The following is a 21,057-nucleotide window of genomic DNA, read 5'->3' as shown; positions in this document are numbered from 1 at the left end:
AAAACAAAACAATAAAAAGTCATAAAATTAATCTCATTTAAAAAACAATAATAATAAAATAAAATAAAATGTTGGGGCTTTTCCTTCTCTTCCATCCAGAAACCCTGATTTATCCAGAAAGTCTTATTATCTTCAAAAGTCCCGATGGCTGACATTTGCCTATGCTGAGGCCTATTCCAAAGGCCCTAGGTACCCTAGCTGGTTTGGATCAGTGGGTGGAGCGTTGGTCTATGGACTGAAGGGCCCCAGGTTCGATTCCAGTCAAGGGCCTAAATTCCTTGATTCCACTGAACCTAAATTGCAGGCTCACTCCTTCCTCCCCACCCCCACGCCCAACCAATAGATGTCTCTCTCTCACAAGGATGTTTCTCCCTATCTCTCCCCCTCCCTTCCACTCTCTCTAAAAGTCAATGGAAAAAATATTCTCGGGTGAGGAGTAACAACACAAAATAAAGGCCCTGGGCAGGAGTTCAGACACTGGCTCCATCTCAGAAACCAGGCCCAAGAAATCACTGAAAAGGCATGTCACCACCCACCCGAGCGAGTTCTGACACAGCCTCCTGGGTGAAACGGGGGTTATCAGTTCCCATGTGGACTGTTACTGTCTTGACCATAAAAAGCTTCCCAGATAACATCAACTAAATTATACACTAGTGCAAGACTTAATCTTGCAAAGGGAATGCAAGAGGTGGGGCTGGGAGGAGGAGACAAAGGAAAGAGAAAAATGGCCAGGTGAGAGGTGAGCAGGGGAGCTGTACCTGAATAAGGGCCCTGGGTGATGTGTCAAGAGAAGGTTTTCTAAGACTCAGACAGCTCTGAATGTAAAGTCAAATCCTCAACCAAACAATGAAAGGGCACATAAAGTAGAAATTGAAATGTTCCCCTCCAGCCTTCCCGTCCTTCTCCCCAGAGGCTGCCACTCCTAGACAACTTGGTATCTATGCTTCCAATACTCTCCCATGTACATTCACCTAGTATTCTACTAAAATGGGAATATATTATAATAATGCTTTGCGCCCTAGCCCAGTGGTCGGCAAACTCATTTGTCAATAGAGCCAAATATCAACAGTACAACAACTGAAATTTCTTTTGAGAGCCAAATTTTTTCAACTTAAACTATATAGGTAGGTACATTGTTATTGACTTAATTAGGGTACTCCGAAGCTGGCCTTTGCTAAAAACGTCCTCAATATGATTGAGGTACATTCGCTGAGGTCGACCCCTTTCAACTCTTCTATCCACACTTGTCTTGTATACTTGTTTCGTTTATCTTTTGTCACCACGCGCGATTTGCGGACGCGACTAGCACTAACCACTGCACATGAGACTGCTGACTGACTGGCTCACTCAACTCGTGCATGAATCCCGCGCGCCTCCCCCCTTTAAAAAGTAAAACAAAGTTCTAGCCTGACTAGAGTGTGTCTGGCAGCTGAGCCCAAAGCACGAGAACAGCCACAAGTTGGAAAAGGGGTCTGGGTGCTGTATCAGGCACTCTGACCACGGCGGGAAGGGTGAGGGGGTAGCCTGACAGGGGGCCCAGGTACAAAACTATTGGAAGCAGAACTGGGCCCTCAGGGACAGTTCTGTTCCATCTCATGGCAAGTCTAACAGCCCTCATGCGAAACAGCTCCGCTATGTTCAGTGTGTGCTGCTAAGAAAAGAGAAAAGAAAACTAATACATTCTAGAAGTGTTTTATGCAGAATGTTTAAAATAAAGTGTTGGGCCCTAGTTGGTTTGGCTCAGTGGATAGAGCGGGGTCCCATTTAAAAAACAATAATAATAAAATAAAGGATAATAATAAAAGGATCTCATTTAAAAAACAATAATAATAAAATAAAATAAAATGTTGGGGCCTTTCCTTCTCTTCCATCCAGAAACCCTGATTTATCCAGAAAGTCTTATTATCTTCAAAAGTTTTTTAAATGAGTATTTTAAAAGAGTTTTTTATTGTTTTTTAAATGAGATCCTTTTTTTATTATTATCCTTTATTTTATTATTATTGTTTTTTAAATGGGACCCTTTGGTCTACAGGCTGACGCTCTACACACTGAGCCATACCGGCTAGGACTTTGTCTTACTTTTTTAAAGGGGCTCAGCTGCCAGACACACCCAGTGCTGCGTATCCCAAGGCCCGCCTGCGCCGCGTCGCCCGACCAACCGACACCCCCCCACTTCTAACGCCACTGCTTCAAAATAGACTGGCCCAGGCCAAAAACCGACTTCTGCGCATGGGCTCGCACGCGCCTGCAAGTGGCACGTGGTATTTTGTGGAAGAGCCACACTCAAGGGGCCCAAGAGCCGCATGTGGCTCTCGAATCGCAGTTTGCCGACCATGGGACTAGGGCAGTGGTCAGCAAACCACGGCTCTCAAGCCACATGCAGCTCTTGGGCCCCTTGAGTGTGGCTCTTCCTAAGCTTTAGGAGTACCCTAATTAAGTTAATAACAATGCACCTACCTACATAGTTTAAGTTTAAAAAATTTGGCTCTCAAAAGAAATTTCAATCGTTGTACTGTTGATATTTGGCTCTGTTGACTAATGAGTTTGCCGACCACTGCCCTAGCCGGTTTGGCTCAGTGGAGAGAGCATCGGCCTGCAGACTGAAGGGTCCCGGGTTCGATTCCAGTCAAGGGCACGTGCCTGGGTTGTAGGCTCAATCCCCAGTGAGAGGCGTGCAGGAGGCAGACGAGCAATGATTCTCTCTCATCATTGATGTTTCTATTTCTCTCCCTCTCCCTTCCTCTCTGAAGTCAATAAAAATATATTTTTAAAAATGCTTTGCAACTTCTCACCTAACAATGTATTTCTAAATCGGTTCTTAAGGAACTTCAGACTTTGAGTACTTGTAAGCATAGATGATGGTTCATTTAACAAACCCCTGTCGATGGATATCCCATTGGTTCTAACGGGTTACTGATACCTACTACAAGGCTGGCGTGAACACCTCTATACATGCCATCTGGTGCTAATCTAGGGGATATAATTTGTAAGTGAGGCTATAATGTAACAGTGCCCCCCAAAAATGTATCTACACAATGTGAATAATTATAAAGGCAGTGTTTATTAAAATACATTTCATTTTCAAAATTGGGCTATCAGCTGTTAAAGTGTGTATACCTTTTTGGGGGGGACACCCTATATATATATATATATCAATGTTAATAAAGTAGTGGAAATTTGTCCCCCAAAGAATCCACACTGAGTCACCATTCCACCAACTTAACTTTCAGAAATGAAAGACATATATGTGCCGAACCAGTTTGGCTCAGTGGATAGAGCGTCAGCCTGCGGACTCAAGGGTCCCGGGTTCGATTCCAGTCAGGGGCATGTACCTGGGTTGTGGGCACATCCCTACTGGGGGCTGTGCAGGAGGCAGCTGATCGATCTCTCTCATTGATGTTTCTAGCTCTCTATCCCTCTCCCTTCTTCTCTGTAAAAATTCAATAAAATATATTTAAAAAAAAATAAAATAAAGACATATATGTTTAGTTAAAAAGAAAACAAAAATCACCACGGCCAGTCGTGCAGGAGGCGGCACAGCAGGCATCGGGAGGGGGAATCCCTGGCTGTTGCTCTCCCCGCTCCACTTGCCAAATTGAGCTCCATGCCAGGTGTCCTCATCAGGCACGCTTGTGTCCACTTGTGTGCACTTGGCCCACTGTGGAGCCTGCTCTCCAGCCTCTGGCAGGACTAGCTTCGAAGAGAGGCCTGCCCTGACTACAAGCCAACAGATGGCCAGGCGTGGGCTGAACTGCCGCCAGCCAGCGTGCTGATGACTTCCAGATTGGTATCTTGAGAGCTACTTCCCCTAAGCTCCAGGCCCACACAGCCACCTCCCTCGTACACTCCCATTCAGCACATCTGAGACAGAACACCTCCTCCTCAAACCTACTCCTCTTCTGGTGGTCCCCATCTCAGAAACAGCTCCAGTCACTGATGAGTCAGAAGCCTGACTTCTAACCTCTCACACCCTCCTGTCTAATCAAAACTGGCCCAATCCTGTGTGCTTCATCCCCTAAGCTGGTCTGTGACCCAGTGCTTCATCTCCCCGCATGCCACGCCTGCCCCAGTTCAGCCCACGTCCTCACCTGGAGAGCTGGCATAGCTGCCTGCCTCCAGCCTGCCTCCTTCTAAGTCCATCCTCCCCAACCCCAGACCAAATTTCTAATTGCATCACACCCCCAAATCCTCCCTTCTCCATCCACAGAAGGACCAAGACCTCCCTCCTGCCTATCCCTAGCCTCCTCCCTCCTTTGGGGCTAGAGAGGAACAAACAAGGCAGAATGCTGTATGTTCACCACCGATGATCCATGCCAGATCCGATCATGGGGCATCAGGGGTCTCTTTATGCAGTGATGCCACTGCCCAGGGCTGACGGGACAACATAGATCCCTAAATACTGATGGGAAAACTTCAGATACGTGTGGGGCCTAGGGTCTCACAGCTCAGAGACTCAACACACTTGTTCCCTTCGTTCCAGTTATCGCCTTTGACACACCCTTCCCCCCCATGTGCCCTAAACTCTTTCCTCTTGCTGTGGTCACTGGATGGTCAGGACTGTATTATCTCTTGCTTTGGACCAGATCTGACTCTGAGGGAGTTTGGATTGAGCTAAACTAGTGTTCTGTCCCAGCTATAGTCATCTAAGCTCACTAATTCAATATAGTCTCCTTTGACAAGCAGAACAGAACATAAAATGTTTCCAGACAAGAACATAAACAGAAAACCTTAGGCAACATTTCCCACACATTAACTTTCACCTAACTAAAGAATGTGTGTGTGTGTCTCTCTCTTTTTTAAATCATAACCTCATCCCTCCTGAGCTGCATGTCCTTCCAAGATACTCAAGCCCTTCCATGCAGCAGCCGAGGTTCCTATCCTCCCTCAGCCCTGCACATCCCTGACACGTGCTCTACTCTGTCTTCCCACTTTCTCAAGCTCCGCTGACACTCCATGCAGTTTCACATTTCTGAGAGCACTAATACCATTCCTTCTTCCCGCCTCCTTGGCCTAATTTTTTTTTTTGGGGGGGGGGACAGTTTTACTGAGATATAATTCATATACCATACAATTCGCCCATTTAAGTGTACAATTCAATGGTTTTAGGATGTTTATATAGCTGTGCAACCATCACCACAAGCAATTTTAGAACATTTCATCACCCCAAAAAGAAACCATATATCCTCTGTCACTTTTCACATGCTCCCAGTGCCCCAAAATGTACCCTGCACCTACTGTACACCAATGCTGTTTTTGTTGTTGTTGTTAATCCTCCCCCAAGGATATTTTTCCATTGACTTCTAGAGAGAGTGGAAGGGAGGGGAAAGACAGATGAGAGAAACATCGATGTGAGAGAGACACACCGATTGGTTGCCACCTGCACTTGTGATCGATCGAGCCTGCAACTGAGATATGTGCCCTTGACCAGAATCAAACCCAGGACCCTTCATTGAGCCCTATTCACTGAGAAAACTGGCTAGGGCTCAATGCTGCTTTTTAAAATATGTTTTTATGTATTTTCAGAGAGAGGAAAGAAGAGGGGGAGAGAGAAACATCAATGCTGAGCGAGAATCATCGACTGGCTGCCTCCTGCACACACCCAATGGGGGATGGAGCCCACAACCTGGGCATGTGCCCTGACCAGGAATCCAACCATAATCTCCTAGTTCATGGGTCAATGCGCAACCACTGAGCCACACCAGCTGGGCATCAATGCTGTTTGATGTCCATCAGTCTGCCCATTACACAGGCACACTTGCCCCCAAGCAAGGCCTGTGTGACATGTTTGCATTACCCACTCCAGGCCCATCACGGAGCCTGCTTCCGAGGTGTGACAGGAGGGAACCTCCATGGTGACTGCTCACTCTGCCCCAGGCCCCGTGCTTACACTTCACCAATATCTCATAGAGCTCTCATTAACTTTCCTGTTGTACAGCTGAGGATAAATGACTTGCCCAAGGTCACAAAGCCAGTGAGTGGCTGAGCTCATCAGCAATTTCTGCTCTGTGTATACAATGTCTCTGCCCATCCATTCCATGCACTGTCGTCAGCTTCTAGCCCCTCTCTCCGCTATTCTCATTAAAGTCGCCAATGACCTCTGAAAGGCAAAACCAAACGGAAGGCTGCCTGGCCTTCTTTTTCAGGTCCTCTCCGGTGGCTACCCGCCTCTCAGGGGCTGCCTCTGGCCTTCTGGCAGGACTGTCATTACCCCATCCTTGCTTAATTGAAGCCTTTCCTGGGGGAGGGTCTCATCTTGGTCCTCTACTCTTCTGACTCTATACTCTCTCTTGGGGTCAATGGCCACACTTCTACCTTGATTCCCCAAGCTGTCTCCCAAGCCTCCACAGCTCCATTCAAACACAGATCCATCAATCCCATTTTCTCCTTCTCCAACCTGTTCCTTCTACATTCCACCAAATTTCACTCTGCCACCTACACAACTGCCTAAGCCAGAGATGAGAACATCAACCTTGACTCATTCTTCCTCAGCCTCCTTATCTAACCCTCCAGTCCTATCAATTCCTCTTCCTAAACTTTCCCCACAGTGCTCCCTGCCAATGCCTGAGAACAGACTGCCATCATCTCTGGCCTAGATTACTGTAAGACTCTGCAAAATGTTCTCCCCACCTCCAATGCAGCCCTTTCCTCCAATTCACTTTTCTTTTTTTTTTAACTTGTTATTTAATTTTTTCCAGATTTGCTTTAAACTTACAAATTAAGTATGGTGTACATAAATATTAACTTAGATAACCACATATTATAAGGAAAACAGATATATGGACCAATGCAGAAAAATTATACATTTTTTAGAAAAGAAAAAAACAAAACGTGTAACGTAAAATATGAACATGAAGCCATATCACATAAAAATAAAATTACCCTATCAGAAGTGATTTAAAATTAAATCTTTGGGGAAGTATTTTGACTAATTCAATGAATTCAATGACCAACAACTTCCCGTATTACACAGAAACAAACCACAAAATCATCTAAAGTTTATATGCATTATCAGTTCTTAATGCAACCTCAAACATTTTACTAGCAAGTTTGATTTCCTTTTGAAATAGGCTTCTGTACATACGCATTTATGTGTCACTTTTCTCTTTTTAGTGGACAAGTTTCCAGATGTTTATTGCCAGGACCTTCTGCTCAGAGTGAAAAGAATGTCATGTTCCTCTCCCGCATCTGCCATCTTGATCAGAAGACTCTCTCCAATCTGCTTTTAAAACTACAAATAGCCGAACCGGTTTGGCTCAGTGGATAGAGCGTCGGCCTGCGGACTGAAGGGTCCCGGGTTCGATTCCGGTCAAGGGCATGTGCCTTGGTTGCGGGCACATCCCCAGTGGGGGACGTGCAGGAAGCAGCTGATCGATCTCTCTCATCGATGTTTCTAACTCTCTATCCCTCTCCCTTCTTCTCTGTAAAAAATCAATAAAATATAAAAACAAAAAAAAAACAAACTACAAATACATTCTCAAGTCCAAGTCCCACGGTTTTGCCCTCCCATCAGCTGCGCTCAGGGAAAAGCACTTCCTACAGCTTTTGCAACGCTCCCAGAGCTGATCTCTGGCTAACTTTCCAGTCACACCATAATTAGTACTGAATGACTTGCCACTCCTGGAAGACACCAACCACATTTGCATCTGCAGTTTCATGTGACTGGTGACTGGGCAAGCCCAGCTTGGAGTCTCGCTTTCTTCTTCCCATATGAGACTGTCTCTTGTGAAATAATGTTGAAATGCAGAAGGAGGTGGTGCAATGAACAGAAAACAAATGACTCGGGACGGAGAGGGATAAAGTGTTCTGAAAGACAGCCAGCGTATCACACGTGGGAGCTCTTCAACAAAGCTCCCCAACTGACTAACTCACGGGCTCTCCCCTTCCTGAATGTTAGTCATGTTTCTTGAGAACAGGAAGGAGAGGTCCCGACTGGCCCAAGTGTCAGGCAGTGCCTCCACTCCAAATCTGGAACCATCACCTGAGTTGTGGCTGCATAATCCAGCAAGCTGTATGCTTTTCTGTATGTCCACAGTTCTGAGTAATAAAAGAGCTAATCCATAGAAAAATCCTAGAAATAATGACTAACCCAGTAGCAGTGAGAACCCTCTGGACTCAGATTGTGGTCTCTAAATATCAGTTTTCAATAAAAAGAGCCAGGCCCCCTAAGAGAAATGATGACTCTAGGTCTGGTTCAGGAAATGTACAAAATAAGATTAGAACATATTGTCATCCAGAAATAGGGAAATTCTCCAAGTCTACAACAAGCATGTCAAACTCGCGGCTGGCAGGCCTCGAGTTTGACATGCTTGGTCTACAAAGTTGTATCCAAAAGACATGGCAGGCTATTGAATAAGCTCCCATGGCCAAGGGACAATTTGAACACCACAACAAATAGATTAACATCCATACTGTGTTATGATACTAAAACAAAAAGGAGAACAAATAAACCTCACAAGCATCTTTGGAGAATGTTAGAAAACCAACTCATTATTTTGAAAGCTGGTAAATATGAGAAACAATCAAGCATTTATCCTGCCTCTCCTAACTAGACTGAATTTCAGAGTAACCACGTAGGTGATTACTGAAAGTTTCCAGGTATAAAGGTATTCAAACTAGCAACTGCAGAAGGAAACACAGAATATCACCATTTTGCAAGCCCTACTGAAATAATTATTCTAGGCGATAAATATCAATGATTCCTTATGTCACAAAAAGAGAAACAACTAAGTATCGTGTGCCTCCCAATGGAAGTACAAATATTTCTTCTTAAATATTATTTTTAAAAATCAAATATATTGCCCTAACCGGTTTGGCTCAGTGGATAGAGCGTCGGCCTGCAGACTCAAGGGTCCCAGGTTCGATTCCGGTCAAGGGCATGTACCTTGGTTGCGGGCACATCCCCAGTAGGAGGTGTGCAGGAGGCAGCTGATTGATGATTCTCTCTCATCGATGTTTCTAACTCTCTATCCCTCTCCCTTCCTCTCTGTAAAAAAAATCAATAAAATATATTTTAAAATAAAATAAAATAATAAAAATCAAATATATTGCCCTGCCCGGTTTGGCTCAGTGGCCAGAGCGACGGCCTGCACAATGACGGGTCCCTGGTTTGATTCCAGTCAAAGGCACTTGCCCGGGCTGCGGGCTCGGCATGCAGGAAGCAGCCAATCAATGAATCACTCTCATCATTGATGTTTCTATCTCTCCCTTTCCCTTCCTCTCTGAAATCAATAAAAATAAAAAAAATATTTTTTTAAAAAGAAGCGCTTTCCCTGATTCATGTTAAAAAATGCTACATTAAAAATATTTTTAGCCGAAACCGGTTTGGCTCAGTGGATAGAGCGTCGGTCTGCGGACTGAAAGGTCCCAGGTTCGATTCCGGTCAAGGGCATGTACCTGGGTGCGGGCACATCCCCGTAGGAGATGTGCAGGTGGCAGCTGATCGATGTCTTCTCTCTCATCGATGTTTCTAACTCTCTATCTCTCTCCCTTCCTCTCTGTAAAAAATCAATAAAATATATTTTTTTAAAAAAATTTTTAATTAAATATAATCAAGCCTCTGTATCTAACCATCAATTTACAGGAAAAACAAGGGACAGGAGAACCTATTAAACTAGACAGCAGGGGTAATCAGCAAAATTGAGATGGAGGGAAAATCTACAAATTAAATAGCCAGGCTTCTTCAATAAATAAAAGAAAAACTAAGAGAGACAGAGAACCTATATATTAAAAGACTTGACTTTGAGACAGCATGGAGGGACCTGGAGAGTATTATGCTAAGCAAAATAAGCCAGTCAGAGAAAGACAAGTATCACATGATCTCACTCATATGTGGAATCTAATTAACACCTCAGGATACTGCTACAGACCTCATTAGGCACCACAGGCTTCCTTGGTGTCCCCTTCCCATCTTCCTCCCCCTTCCCCTGGGGATAGGGAGGCAAAAACATCCACAACAAAGACCTGGAGGCCAGGCCTCTGCTGTCACCTTTAGAAGCAGAGGCGGCCTTTCTGTAGAGGGCAAATTGGAGTTTATGATCACTTCTTCCTGCTTCTGGTTATCCTCAGCCTCTGAAAGTCCTCATCATAGAAGGTCCCCAAAATCCCAAACTCTATTTCAAGAAACATCTAGGGAAGCAGCACACACAGGAGCTGTAATTGGGTAGAGGGAACAACATTCTAGGCTAGCAAGGCCACAGAGAAGTTCTATGATGGGGTGCTGCTGGGGTTGGGCCTTAAAAGGTGGGAGTCACAGGGCTTCATGGGGACAAGAAGGAAGCAGAGCCCAGGCGATGTGGCTCAGTGGTTAAGCATTGGCCCATGAACCAGAAGGTCATAGTCTGATTCTCGGTCAGGGCACATGCCCGGGTTGTGAGCTCAATCCCCAGTAGGGGGCGTGCAGGAGGCAGCTGATCAATGTTTCTCTCATTGATGTTCTCTATCTCTCTATCCCTCTCTCTAAAAATCTATGGAAATATATTTTTGTTTTTTTAAAAAAAAAAAGGATGCAGAGGGATGGCCGGTGCAAACTGTACTGAAAACAAGAACTCCCATTTACCCAGCACTTACTCTGTGCTTGGTGCTGGGCTAAGTATTGCACACATAATAGTTTGTTGTCATTTCACAACCTTCTGAGATAGGTACTGTTAATATATTAGATGAAGAACCTGAGGTCCAGAGGGGTTAAATAACTTGTCCAAGGTAATCCAGTAATCGGCAGAGCTGGGATTCAAACTCAGATTTGTCTAACTCCGAAGTCCACCACACTATGCGCACCAAGAGCTGGAGGCATGGCTTGTGTGAAGGTAAGTAATATGTGTGAAAGAGCAAGGGAATCCCTGAAAGTCATGCTAAAAGTCTGTATTGTGGTCCACAAGGGGGCTATGTCCCAAGCACTATTATAGGAAGAATGGCCTAATATGTTTGTGGAGGATGGCGTAGGGTCTTGCTGGGAAGATGGGAACCCTGTGGCCTCAGAAGCTGGGGGACGGGGAGGGTTAAGGAGGAGTCAGCAGCAAGAATGAGGAAAGCCTTGAGAGAAACAAGTTTCCCAAATGTCAATTAGTAATCAATGGAGTTCACCTTCAGATCTAAGCAAAGACCTTCCTCCAGTGCCAGTCAGTCCACAAAACTCACATTAAGTATCAGCTGTGTGTCAGACCCTGCCCCAGAGAGAGCCCCTCTCTTTCTCCTTTTCCAACAGTGAGGAGAATTAGGTTGCTGGTAGGCTCCTACAACCCAGCACCCTAAATGCTCTCCTCTCCTTCCTCACTTCCACTCCCATAAGGGAGGTGAACAACCTTTTTTTGTACACTTATGCTAAAACCACAAAGTCCACAAGTGTATTTTAACTTCAGGAAGTTGTAAAAATTAAAGGTATGTTTTTGCATTATTGCAAGATAAACAAAAACTGGGGGTTTTCATTGAGCTCACTTTTAACCTCAATACATTTTTTATTTGAAATTTTTCTCAAAGGGTGAATCATCGGGTCATCTTCCCCTTCTAGCTACCATGAGACTTACTTCAACAGTAAACTTGGGGGTCTGGGATGGGGATTACATCCCAGCCACTGTGTCCTTCACTACCACCTGGGAGGAGGGAGAGGAGGCAAAGACTGGAATCAGGGGCATCTCTCATTCAGTAAATTTGATGCAACTGTGCCTCGGGGGTCCATCCCACATTGAAGCTGCGTGGGCTGAAAGGAAAAGGGAACTCAGCCTCTCTCACAATTTTTGTGCTAGGAAAACCCTATCTCAACAAGCATCCTTTTCGCTGAGGATTTGTGATTTATTGGCCAAATCCATTTATTGGCCAAGGACTTCCCTGATTTGCAGGGCCACACCTTGCTCTCTCAAACACTGCCTTCAGAAGACTGCTCAGCCAGTGGTTCCGCGATGGGGGGAAACTCTAAGCAGCCTCAGCAATTCCCCAGGAAGGTTCACCCCTCGGACAAGGAGAAGACACAATGATCCCCCAAAAGCCCTGGTGTACGTGTTACGAGGGAAGTGGGGGGCTTTTCCGTTGCCACGGAACAGCTCACTCGGGCTACGTCAGGGTAACGAGACTTGTTTGGGCACATCTCCCACCGACCAACCACTCACTCCCTAGAGACCCTCGCTTCCAAACTACATGGGGGCCGTAACCGGGGAAGAGACGGCCCCAGCAGAGGCGAACCACTGAGGTTTTAAAGCTTTGTTTGCGTTTAGGCCTGAGTCGAGCCGCAGCTGGAGGTAGATCCCCTTCCAGCGACCCCGCCATCAGCCCCCGATTCCGAACGAAGCCTCTCAGGCGCTTCTAGAACCCCCGCCATCGGCTTCCCCGCACAGAACTCGGAACCCTCAGGCCCTCGCTAGCCTCCTCGCCGGCCTATCAAGGCCGGGCACCCCAGCCCGCCGCGGCTCACCCTCGAGCGTCTCGCACTGCACCAGGTTGAGGTAGTCCGCCTGGCTGAGCACCCCGGCCTTCAGGCCGCGCACCAGTCCCTCCAAGTAGCCATTGTCCACATTGAAGTATAGCTCCGGGAAGGACGACATGGCTGCGGAGGGACCGGAGAAGCCCGACCCGCAGGCAAGCAGCGCAACTCCAAGATCAGCTGACTCGGCGCCCGCAGCGTACTGTCAGGCGCATCAGGTGACACGTAAAGAGGGTCACGTGACCACCGCAAGGCGGGGTTCTGAGTGGTGCCCTTCTTCCTGGTGCTTCTAGCGGACGCACTGCGCAGGTGCGGGCTGGGACGGCCCTCGGCGCCTGCGCGCAGAGGGAAAGAACGCCTCTGGCTCCCGGCTGAGCCGCTTGGAGTGTCTAAGACCGGCCGCGCGGTGGTGCCCGTGCCGTGGAAACTGAATCGGGTCCCTGAGCTTTCCCGGGTCTGGTGTATCTGGCGCTATGAGGGCGTGCGGAGTGAAGATGAGAGCTATTTATGCTTGGAAATATTCCAGACTGTGGAGTCCGCCTTCCCCCGAGGGGAACAGGTATGGCAAGGGCGGCCTTCGCTGGGGGTCACACGAGTTAGCTGCGAGCAGGTCCTGGAACCTAATGCTTGTTCGCCAGAAGTCACAGCCCCTCTCCCGCGCCATGCCCCCTGCCCCTCTTCCCCTAAGATTCTCGAGGGCTGAAGAGCGGCTCTCCTCTGCTTCCCCAACGGCGCCTGGTGCCCTAAGAGTGTGCGTATAAGTAACTCAGATGATGGGGTAACACAGGCCCTGGGGTAGGTATGAGGTTTCTAGACTTGGCGGCCTGCCATGACCTACCCCCTCCAAAGGCCACGTTCGAAATAATGTCACAGCCTTGGGGTTGGTCCCAAGCTTTATTCACGCCCCCACCCCCACCCCCACCCCGTCACAGCCCCGACCCTGACGTTGACCAGTTAGGTGCGGCTGCAGGGGTTCATGGCAGTACCCAGCTTGCGGCAGTAGCAGAAGGCATTGAAGAACCGGCAGTAGCACGTGGCACATGGGTCACAGCACGGTACTTGGTGTCCCAGACAGGACTCGTGCAGCCGCACGCAGCGACGCAGGGAGCGTGGCTCCCGTTCTTCCGGATCTAGCGCCTGCAGGGATGCGAGAGCATGAGCCTCTGAAGGCAAGTCCAGGGACCTCACCTGCCCCATGCAAGTGGGATGGCAGTGGAGCATGGGGGTCTGCAAGGTTGCTCCAGGTAAAGGGGGGCGGGGAGTGTCAGGTAATGGAGAGTGGGAACCATGCCCGATGTGCCCTCCCAAGGCCTGTAGCCTCACCCCTTGCCCTGAACAGTCAGTTACCTCTGCCAAGTCCTTGGCCTCCTGCAGCAGAGCCTCTTCTGCCTGTTCTACCGCTGTCCTCTTCAGCTCACGCCTCAGGCCTAGATCTGTGACAGATGATGTGAGAGCAAAATCCCCCCACCCCCTGCCATGCATAGAACGCCCACTTCCCAGGCCTGGGATTGGGAGGAGAGAAGGAGGGCTCCTACCAGGCTGAATAGTTTGTGGCCAGAGGGTATCCAGGCCCCACCCAGACCCACCCCTGCCCACACTGACCTGACAGCTCTGAGAACAGGGCCTCGTCAGGACGTCTGATGCCCTCCAGGGGTGCCAAGCTCATCTGGGCCCCCTCCATGGCAGGCAGTGCCAGCAGCAGGGCACAGCTCAGTATTGCAGTCAGCATGGCCTGGCTCGGCAGGAAGACCCAACACTTAGTCCCTCCTCATCCCTGGATGCACCCTCTAGGTGCCCTACCCCCAAGAGAGGCCCCAGAGAATAGGAATCTCTGCCCAACCGGAGACTTACTTCTGCTTGCTGGATCCTTGCCCCGAGCATTCCTGGCCACCTTGTGCCCTCCGCTTATATAGCAGAGTCTAATGAAGGGCCCACACGTGACTATTCCCTGAAGCCAGGATATGAGGGGCCTTCCCCAGAAGAGGGGACGTACAGTTTAAGCCTCTCTCCCTGAAACCTGAGTTTTTGGGTGCTCTGTAAGAGGGTGACCACCTCCAATTGTGTGTGAGGTCTCCAGGAGCCAATTAAAGTTTGGGAACAAGATAAGGTGCCCAGGGCCCCCAAATTTTGACAGGACAGGGACCCGTTGGGGGCAGGCTGGAGCCATTAGCAGTAACAAGGCAGGCAGCCTTGAGAGCTTAATTTAATTTGTGGGCCCGGAGATGCTCAATCAGACATGTTGTAGGGCATGTTGTTTGCTTTGCTTCCAGGAACTTGGGTCAAGGGCATTGAAGGGGGTGATGGGCCAGTGGCCAGAGTGAGGCAGAGGTGGGTGCAGACCTATAGTCCTGGGGTGTTTTTTTGGGGGGTGGGAAATGGAAGAGAGAAACCCACCTAGCAACACCAGCCCCTCCTGCTTCCATCCCTAGCTCTTCCTCTCTCCTTCTCCCTCCAGGCCTTTTCAAGACCCCCACCCCTTCTCCTGTCCCCAAACCCCTTTCTGCCTGGGGTTCCTGGAAGCCGAGGAAGCAGAACGGTCTGTTCCCTGGGTGGGCGAGCAGCTTCAAAGTAAAAAGCTTTCAAGCCGCCTGCCTCATTAGCGCTAATGGTTGCTCCCTTCCTCCCTACATGGTTAGGCTCTGCCCACGTCTGGGCTCAGCAGCACGAGGCTGTGGTGAGGACTGCCCTTTTGTGGAGATGGTGGGACACACAGGACCCCTGCCACCCCTCACCTCTCTGGGGGGCGGTTTATCACACACTTGCCCGTCAGATAAAGGGATGCAATCTGAATCAGCTTCAAGGCCTCAGTGTACAAAATGGGCTGGCCCAAGGCAGCGGGAGGAGGAGGAAGGGGCTGTTTGTGGCCCAGGTTCACACAGGCTGTTCTGACCAGGCAAAGGCCTGAGGAAGTTCCCTCAGCAGCGGGTGGAAATCATAGGTTGCCATCTGGGGCCCCTTGGCCTGGTGCCAACACCAACAATTGGTGTTGGGGTATGGGCTGCATGGGGAAGAGATGCTCCACAGAGGGTGGCCCTGTGGCAGTTTCTTCCACTGATGTCTGGTCTAGGATCAGGTTGGCATTGGACTCACTTGTGTTTGGCTCAGTCCTAGGAGCTCAGAGGGTCCCACTGCGGCTGGGGGTGGGGGAGGAGGCTAGGGGCTCCCGGAAAGCCTCTCTGAGGAGGTGGTCCCTGAATAATCCAGTAAAGGGCCGGTCCCTGTTTCTCCGCTGGCTATTTTGGTGACTCTGTCACAAAGCTAACCTGGTGTCAAGGCCTCCTTGGACATTGAGCTTTCTCTGCAAGAGGCTGCTGGGCCTGGTGGCCCAACCAAGGGCTTTCTCTTCTCAGAGTGGTGCAGAGTGAAGGTATCTGGCGCCCATGTGTGACGACATTCTGGTGGGGGCCACTAGGTGTTAGAAAGGGCAATACATCAAATATACATATACCTGGGGCATGTTCCCCAAATTCTTGTGCATTGGCCCCATCCTTGGAGATTCTGGCTGAAAAGACAGTGGGGGGGGTGGGGGGAGACAGGGACTGCGTGTATATTTTAGAAAGGTGCCCGGCTGAGTTGAGATGAGCCTGGTCAGCACACGTGCTAAGGACAGTTCTTCATATTCTAGGGGGCGGCCTCCTTCCACTCAGGCATTCAGGGTCTTTACTCACCTATGGAGCAGTGACTGTCGTCAGCTGGGTGTGTGCACACAGGTCTCTCAGCCCCATGAACAGTGATAGATAAGGACTGAGGCACTCACACAGGCAGCCGGGTCCCTGATCAGGCCCATGGGAGATACAGTCAAGAAAACCATCAAAACATAGTGGGATGATCAGAGAAATATAAACATTGGATATTTGATGACATTAAGGAAGAATTGTGAAATTTTTTTAGTGGTGATCATGGTGTTATGGTTATGCTTTCTTTTTTTTTTTTTTTTTTTTGTAGGACTCATCTTTCAGAGAAACATAATGAAGTATTCACTGATAAAATGATAGGAAGTCTGGGATTTGCTTCAAAATAATCCAAAGTAGGGGGGATACTGGAGGTGATATAGAAGAAACAGAATTGTTCATGAGTTGGTAATTGTTGAAACTGGGTGATGGGTACATGGGCTATATTATCCTATTATGCTGCTTTTGTTTATGTTAGAAATTTGCCATGATGAAAATTTAAAAGAAAAGAAAAATTTAGCCCTAGCTGGTTTGGCTCAGTGGATAGAGCATCGGCCTACGAACTGAAGGGTCCCAGGTTCGATTCCAGTTGAGGGCACATGCCCAGGTTGTGGGCTCGATCCCCAGTGGAGGACTTGCAGGAGGCAGCCAATCTGTGATTCTCTCTCATCATGGATGTTTCTAGCTCTCTCTTCCTTCCTCTCTGAAGTCAATAAAAAAAATATTTTTAAAAAAAGAAAAGAAAAAATTTTAAATGCAGTGGGATAAGTGCTTTCATAAAAGAATGCCCCGCCAAAACCGGTTTGGCTCAGTGGATAGAGCGTCGGCCTGCGGACTGAAAGGTCCCAGGTTCGATTACGGTCAAGGGCATGTACCTGGGTTGCGGGCACATCCCCAGTAGGGGATGTGCAGGAGGCAGCTGATTGATGTTTCTCTCTCTCTCTCATCGATGTTTCTGACTCTATCTCTCTCCCTTCCTCTCTGAAAAAAAATCAATAAAATATATTTTTTAAAAAAAAGAATGCCCCAAGGGCAGGATGGCACCTGCTCTCGCTCAGTGAGGGGGAAGGAAGTTAGCTAGGGAAAGCTTCCCAGTCGAGGAGACCTTTACTCGGTCATGAAGCCTGAGTAGGAGTTGGGGAAATTCCAGGCAAGGGACATTGTAAGCTTCCTGGGCCCATTACTGGCACGTGGTTTATCACGCTGCCTAATTATACAGCTTAACACTGGCACAGGCTCTGTCCCAATCCTAGTTCCCTCCGGAAGGGCCCCAGCCTGGTAAACAGTCATAGATTTTTTTCCCACCTGGGATCAGCTACCTCTAGAGTTGGTTCAGTCAGCCCATGAGCCAGTCAGCAAACATCTTAGCCACCTTCCACTGTCCAACTGCTGTGAGTGTGCACAGGCCCAGAACATAGCAGCACTCATGCCACCCACAAAGCCAAGTGGAGTCCACAGAAGGAAATCAACATTTGTTTATGCCCTTTCCCACCCCACCCTCCTCTGCCCTCCAGCATGTGTCACCTACCTCCCACCACCAGTGAATTGGCCCAAAACACGGCCTATGAATTTCTTGTTATAGCTCTCTCACTATATCTGTATCTATATATGTAAGTGAATTTTCCATTGGGTTATCAAATTTTATTAGTTTTTGCAAATAACCAATCTTTGGCTTGATGTATCAAATGTTGTTACAATTAAGTTTCTATCATTTTCTATTTTCTTTGGTTTTGTCAAACCTTACATTTACCTTTCCTCCTATGTTCATAGGAGTCTCTAAAAGACCCCTCGCCCGGAGCCCATTTCCCTCGCTAATATATAAGTGGTCTTACTGGTCAGAAATTGACCCAATGTTCCCAGGACAATTCTTGTTGGCAAAGGACTTTCAGAAATGGGTGGGATGTTCTGGGTGGGAGACCTTGGATACCTGGGGGATGCAGAACCTATTTGTGAGGCTGGGAACGCGGAACATAGGGATCCCGGCTTCAGGGAGGAGATAGGGGAGAGTGTGGATGCTCTGTGCCTCCTGCAAAATAGAGCGTGTTTCCTGATTGGTCCAGCAGGGGGCAGCAGAGCCCTAAACTCCCACTGGCTCTCCCCAGTCCAGCTTCATTCTGAAACCCAGGTCCCCAATCCAGTGCACTGCCCCTGCCCCTGCCCCTGCCCCTGTGGCTCATCAATAAGATTTCCAAAAGGCAGAGGTTGCCTGGAGAGGTATGGTTCCCTCATCATCCGGGAAGGAGAGCAGGATGGATGGGGGTTATTTCAGACTGGTGTCTTTTTTTTTTTTCTTTTGTTTCTTTTTTCTCTCTCTCTTTTTTTCTCCTTTTCTGTTTCTTTTTTTCTTTTTTATTTTATTCATTTATTTATTTTTCTTCAGACTGGTGTCTTGAACCCTCAGCTGAAGGGGGTCCCACTGTGATCAGGAGCTCCATGTTTGTTGCATGAATGCCAGCACTTGCCGTTCTCCCATTCATTCGAGAACTATTTTGGAGGGCGTGCTAAATGACCAGCACTGTACCAAGGCATCTAAACTGAGACCAGGTCAAGGCCATGGTGACCTGAAGCTTCTGATTCTGGGGTCAGCTAGGCTTTGTGGTCTTGCTTGTTGCCAATGAAAGTGTAGGCTGGAGTCAGGCCAGGGAGAGTGGGGTGGGGTGCAGGGCCAGCTGGTAGCGGAACAGCTCTTCTTCAGACTGTAAGGAGGCTCAGGCCCAGAGACTCCCTAGCCTTGCTCTAACTCGCTCTCCCTCTCCCCCTTCATGGCTGGAAATGGGCCCTTTATTGGGGGCCCAGAACAGCTGAGCTGTGGCTAGAGTGCTCAGATGACACTACAAAAGGCTCAGGATGACAAAGACAAATAGTCGCAGCCCTTCTGACTGATAAGCTATGGCTTGCAGTCTGGATCCATGGGTCCCTTGAAGGTGGCAAAGGCCATCCTAACTCCTAGCCCAGCCCCTTCTGAAGAGATCTACAACCCACAATGTCCAAATCCCCAGAAACATGGAGAGGGTGGCCAGTCTTTCCTCCTGCCTGCCAGGTCCCATTTTTCTGTGTGAAATCTTGTTTCTGGGGGTGTTGCAGCACCCTGCCTTCGGCCTCAGGGTGAGTCCTCACCCTCAACTGGACATCAGCCCCTGCACTCACAGGGACCCCACACAAAGTGGTGAGGCGCTTGTCCCACCCAGGCGATGAGAGGACCCCTGGGTATTACAGGATTTCTGAAGAAGTTCGATTTGAGTCCCCAGCAGCGCTCCACAGAGGCATGGCGCTGTAGGGCTGGCAGGGGTGCCCATGATGTCCCCTGCATTTTTTCTAATCCATCCCCGTATAAGGGAGCAACCAGACTCCCTGAGGATGTTCAGTGGCTTAACTAAAGCCGCAGGAACAAAGGTATTTGCACAAGAGGAATTGTTGAACTACCTGGAAATGATTCTCAACCTGGAAATCGCTTTCTGCCGGAGACTCAGGAGCTCCCCAACCTGCTCACCCCCACTATTCAGGGTCTATGAAGGTAAGAGCAGAGGCTGCAGGAACTCTGGACGTAGGCAAGGAGATGCTGCCTAGGGTGCCGGGCGCAGGGGTGAGTCGGTGCCTCGCTTTCAACAGGTTCAAGGTGAGCTCAGGATCAGCTGGAGAGAGCAGAGAGGACTGCGGTGGCTCTCTGGACTTTCTCCTTTCTGCTTTTAAACCCTTTCCCGTCCGCTGTGCCTCTCACTGAAAAGCAGGCTGGGAGGTAGAGATATGGGAGTGGGAGCTGGGAAGGGGGTCGAGTCCCATGGGGAACAGTCATCTGGAGGCATTAGATGGAAAGGATACGTTCCAGCTTAAAATAACCCCTTTGGGGCATAGCTATTACCTAGGCACCAAGCCCCAGCCCTGTATGGAGGAAGAGCTCATAGGGTGCCCCCTCCCCTGCTGGCAGTAGGACCTGCATAAACTGTTTACCAAGCCCTGGATAGGGGTCCTCCTCCCAACTCTGCCCAAAGCCAGACTTTGTATCAGGACCTGGTGTAGAGGCAAGTCTTCTCCCTGCCTCCTCCCTTTACTTGCTGGACATGCTGCCCGAAGGTGTCTCCACACACCTCTTGGTTATGGAAACGGTTGACCCACCCACAGAGCTCCCAGGGTGGTGCACAGATAAAAGCCCGCAGCCGCTCCACCCACCCTCAGCTCATCCCCCAGGAGGCTGAGTTGGCTGCCAGAGCTGTGCTGAGTGTCCTTATGCTCTTAGACACGTTTCTAAATAATCCATGAATCAAAGGAGAAATCACAAGGGAAAACAGCAAGTTTCAAACCAAATGCAAATGAAATACAGTATACCAAAACTTACCGGATGCAGCTAAAGCAATGCAAATATTTAAGTGAATATATTATAAAAGAATGATTGAAAATAAATTATGTAAACTTCTTTAAATGAGGGAAAGACATTTTCAATAAATGGTATTGGAGCAAGTGACTATTTTACCTGAACCTTGCAGCCTTCAGAAAAATTAATTTGAGATGGATTATAAACATAATTGTGAAGGTAAAAAATCCTAGAAAAAATAATATTTTCATAACCTTTTCTTAAATAAGACAGAAAGTACTAACTATCAAAGGTTGATAAATTAGACCATTTAAGAACTTCTGGCCCTGACCAGTTTGGCTCAGTGGCTAGAGCGTCGGCCTGTGGACTGAAAAGTCCCAGGTTCGATTCCGGTCAAGGGCATGTACCTTGGTTGCGGGCACATGCCCAGTAGGAGGTGCGCAGGAGGCAGCTGATCGATGTTTCTAACTCTCTATCCTTCTCCCTTCCTCTCTGTAAAAAATCAATAAAATACATTTTAAAAAAAAAGAACTTCTGGTCATTGATTAAAGATAACTAAGAAAGTGAAAAGACCCCTGGCTGGTTTGGCTCAGTGGATAGAGCATCAGCTGTGGACTGAAGGGTCCCAGGTTCGATTCCGGTCAAGGGCACATGCCCAGATTTCGGGC

The 21,057-nt window shown here is 48.4% G+C and overlaps 2 protein-coding genes and 1 long non-coding RNA gene across 3 annotated transcripts in view; 1 reads left to right on the top strand and 2 right to left on the bottom strand.

Moving 5' to 3' along the window:
- The window catches only part of ATP6V0D1 (ATPase H+ transporting V0 subunit d1), a 40,049-nt gene extending 27,460 nt beyond the window's left edge, over window positions 1-12,589 (bottom strand). Inside the window, exon 1 of the mRNA XM_070398524.1 lies at window positions 12,401-12,589. Coding sequence (XP_070254625.1) covers window positions 12,401-12,530 — 130 coding nt within the window. The 5' untranslated portion in view covers window positions 12,531-12,589. The remainder of the gene's footprint in view (window positions 1-12,400) is intronic.
- A 237-nt stretch (window positions 12,590-12,826) lies between these two features.
- On the top strand, window positions 12,827-17,058 carry LOC138996896 (uncharacterized). Its single transcript, XR_011468872.1, has 3 exons — window positions 12,827-12,968; window positions 13,481-13,578; window positions 16,355-17,058. It is a non-coding gene; the product is annotated as an uncharacterized lncRNA (long non-coding RNA).
- On the bottom strand, window positions 13,364-14,138 carry AGRP (agouti related neuropeptide). Its single transcript, XM_070398150.1, has 3 exons — window positions 14,012-14,138; window positions 13,757-13,842; window positions 13,364-13,546 (listed from the first exon to the last, which is right to left on the bottom strand). Exons 1-3 carry the CDS (start codon window positions 14,136-14,138, stop codon window positions 13,364-13,366), a joined length of 396 nt encoding a protein of 131 aa, XP_070254251.1.
- Window positions 17,059-21,057: the final 3,999 nt, after the last annotated feature.

This window comes from Myotis yumanensis, unplaced genomic scaffold, assembly GCF_028538775.1.
Source record: "Myotis yumanensis isolate MYYU_CA2020_CCGP unplaced genomic scaffold, mMyoYum1.0.hap1 SCAF_18, whole genome shotgun sequence".
Classification (NCBI taxonomy): domain Eukaryota; kingdom Metazoa; phylum Chordata; class Mammalia; order Chiroptera; family Vespertilionidae; genus Myotis; species Myotis yumanensis.
Note: the sequence above shows the minus strand (reverse complement) of the source record. Positions and strands in the feature narration are given on the sequence as shown.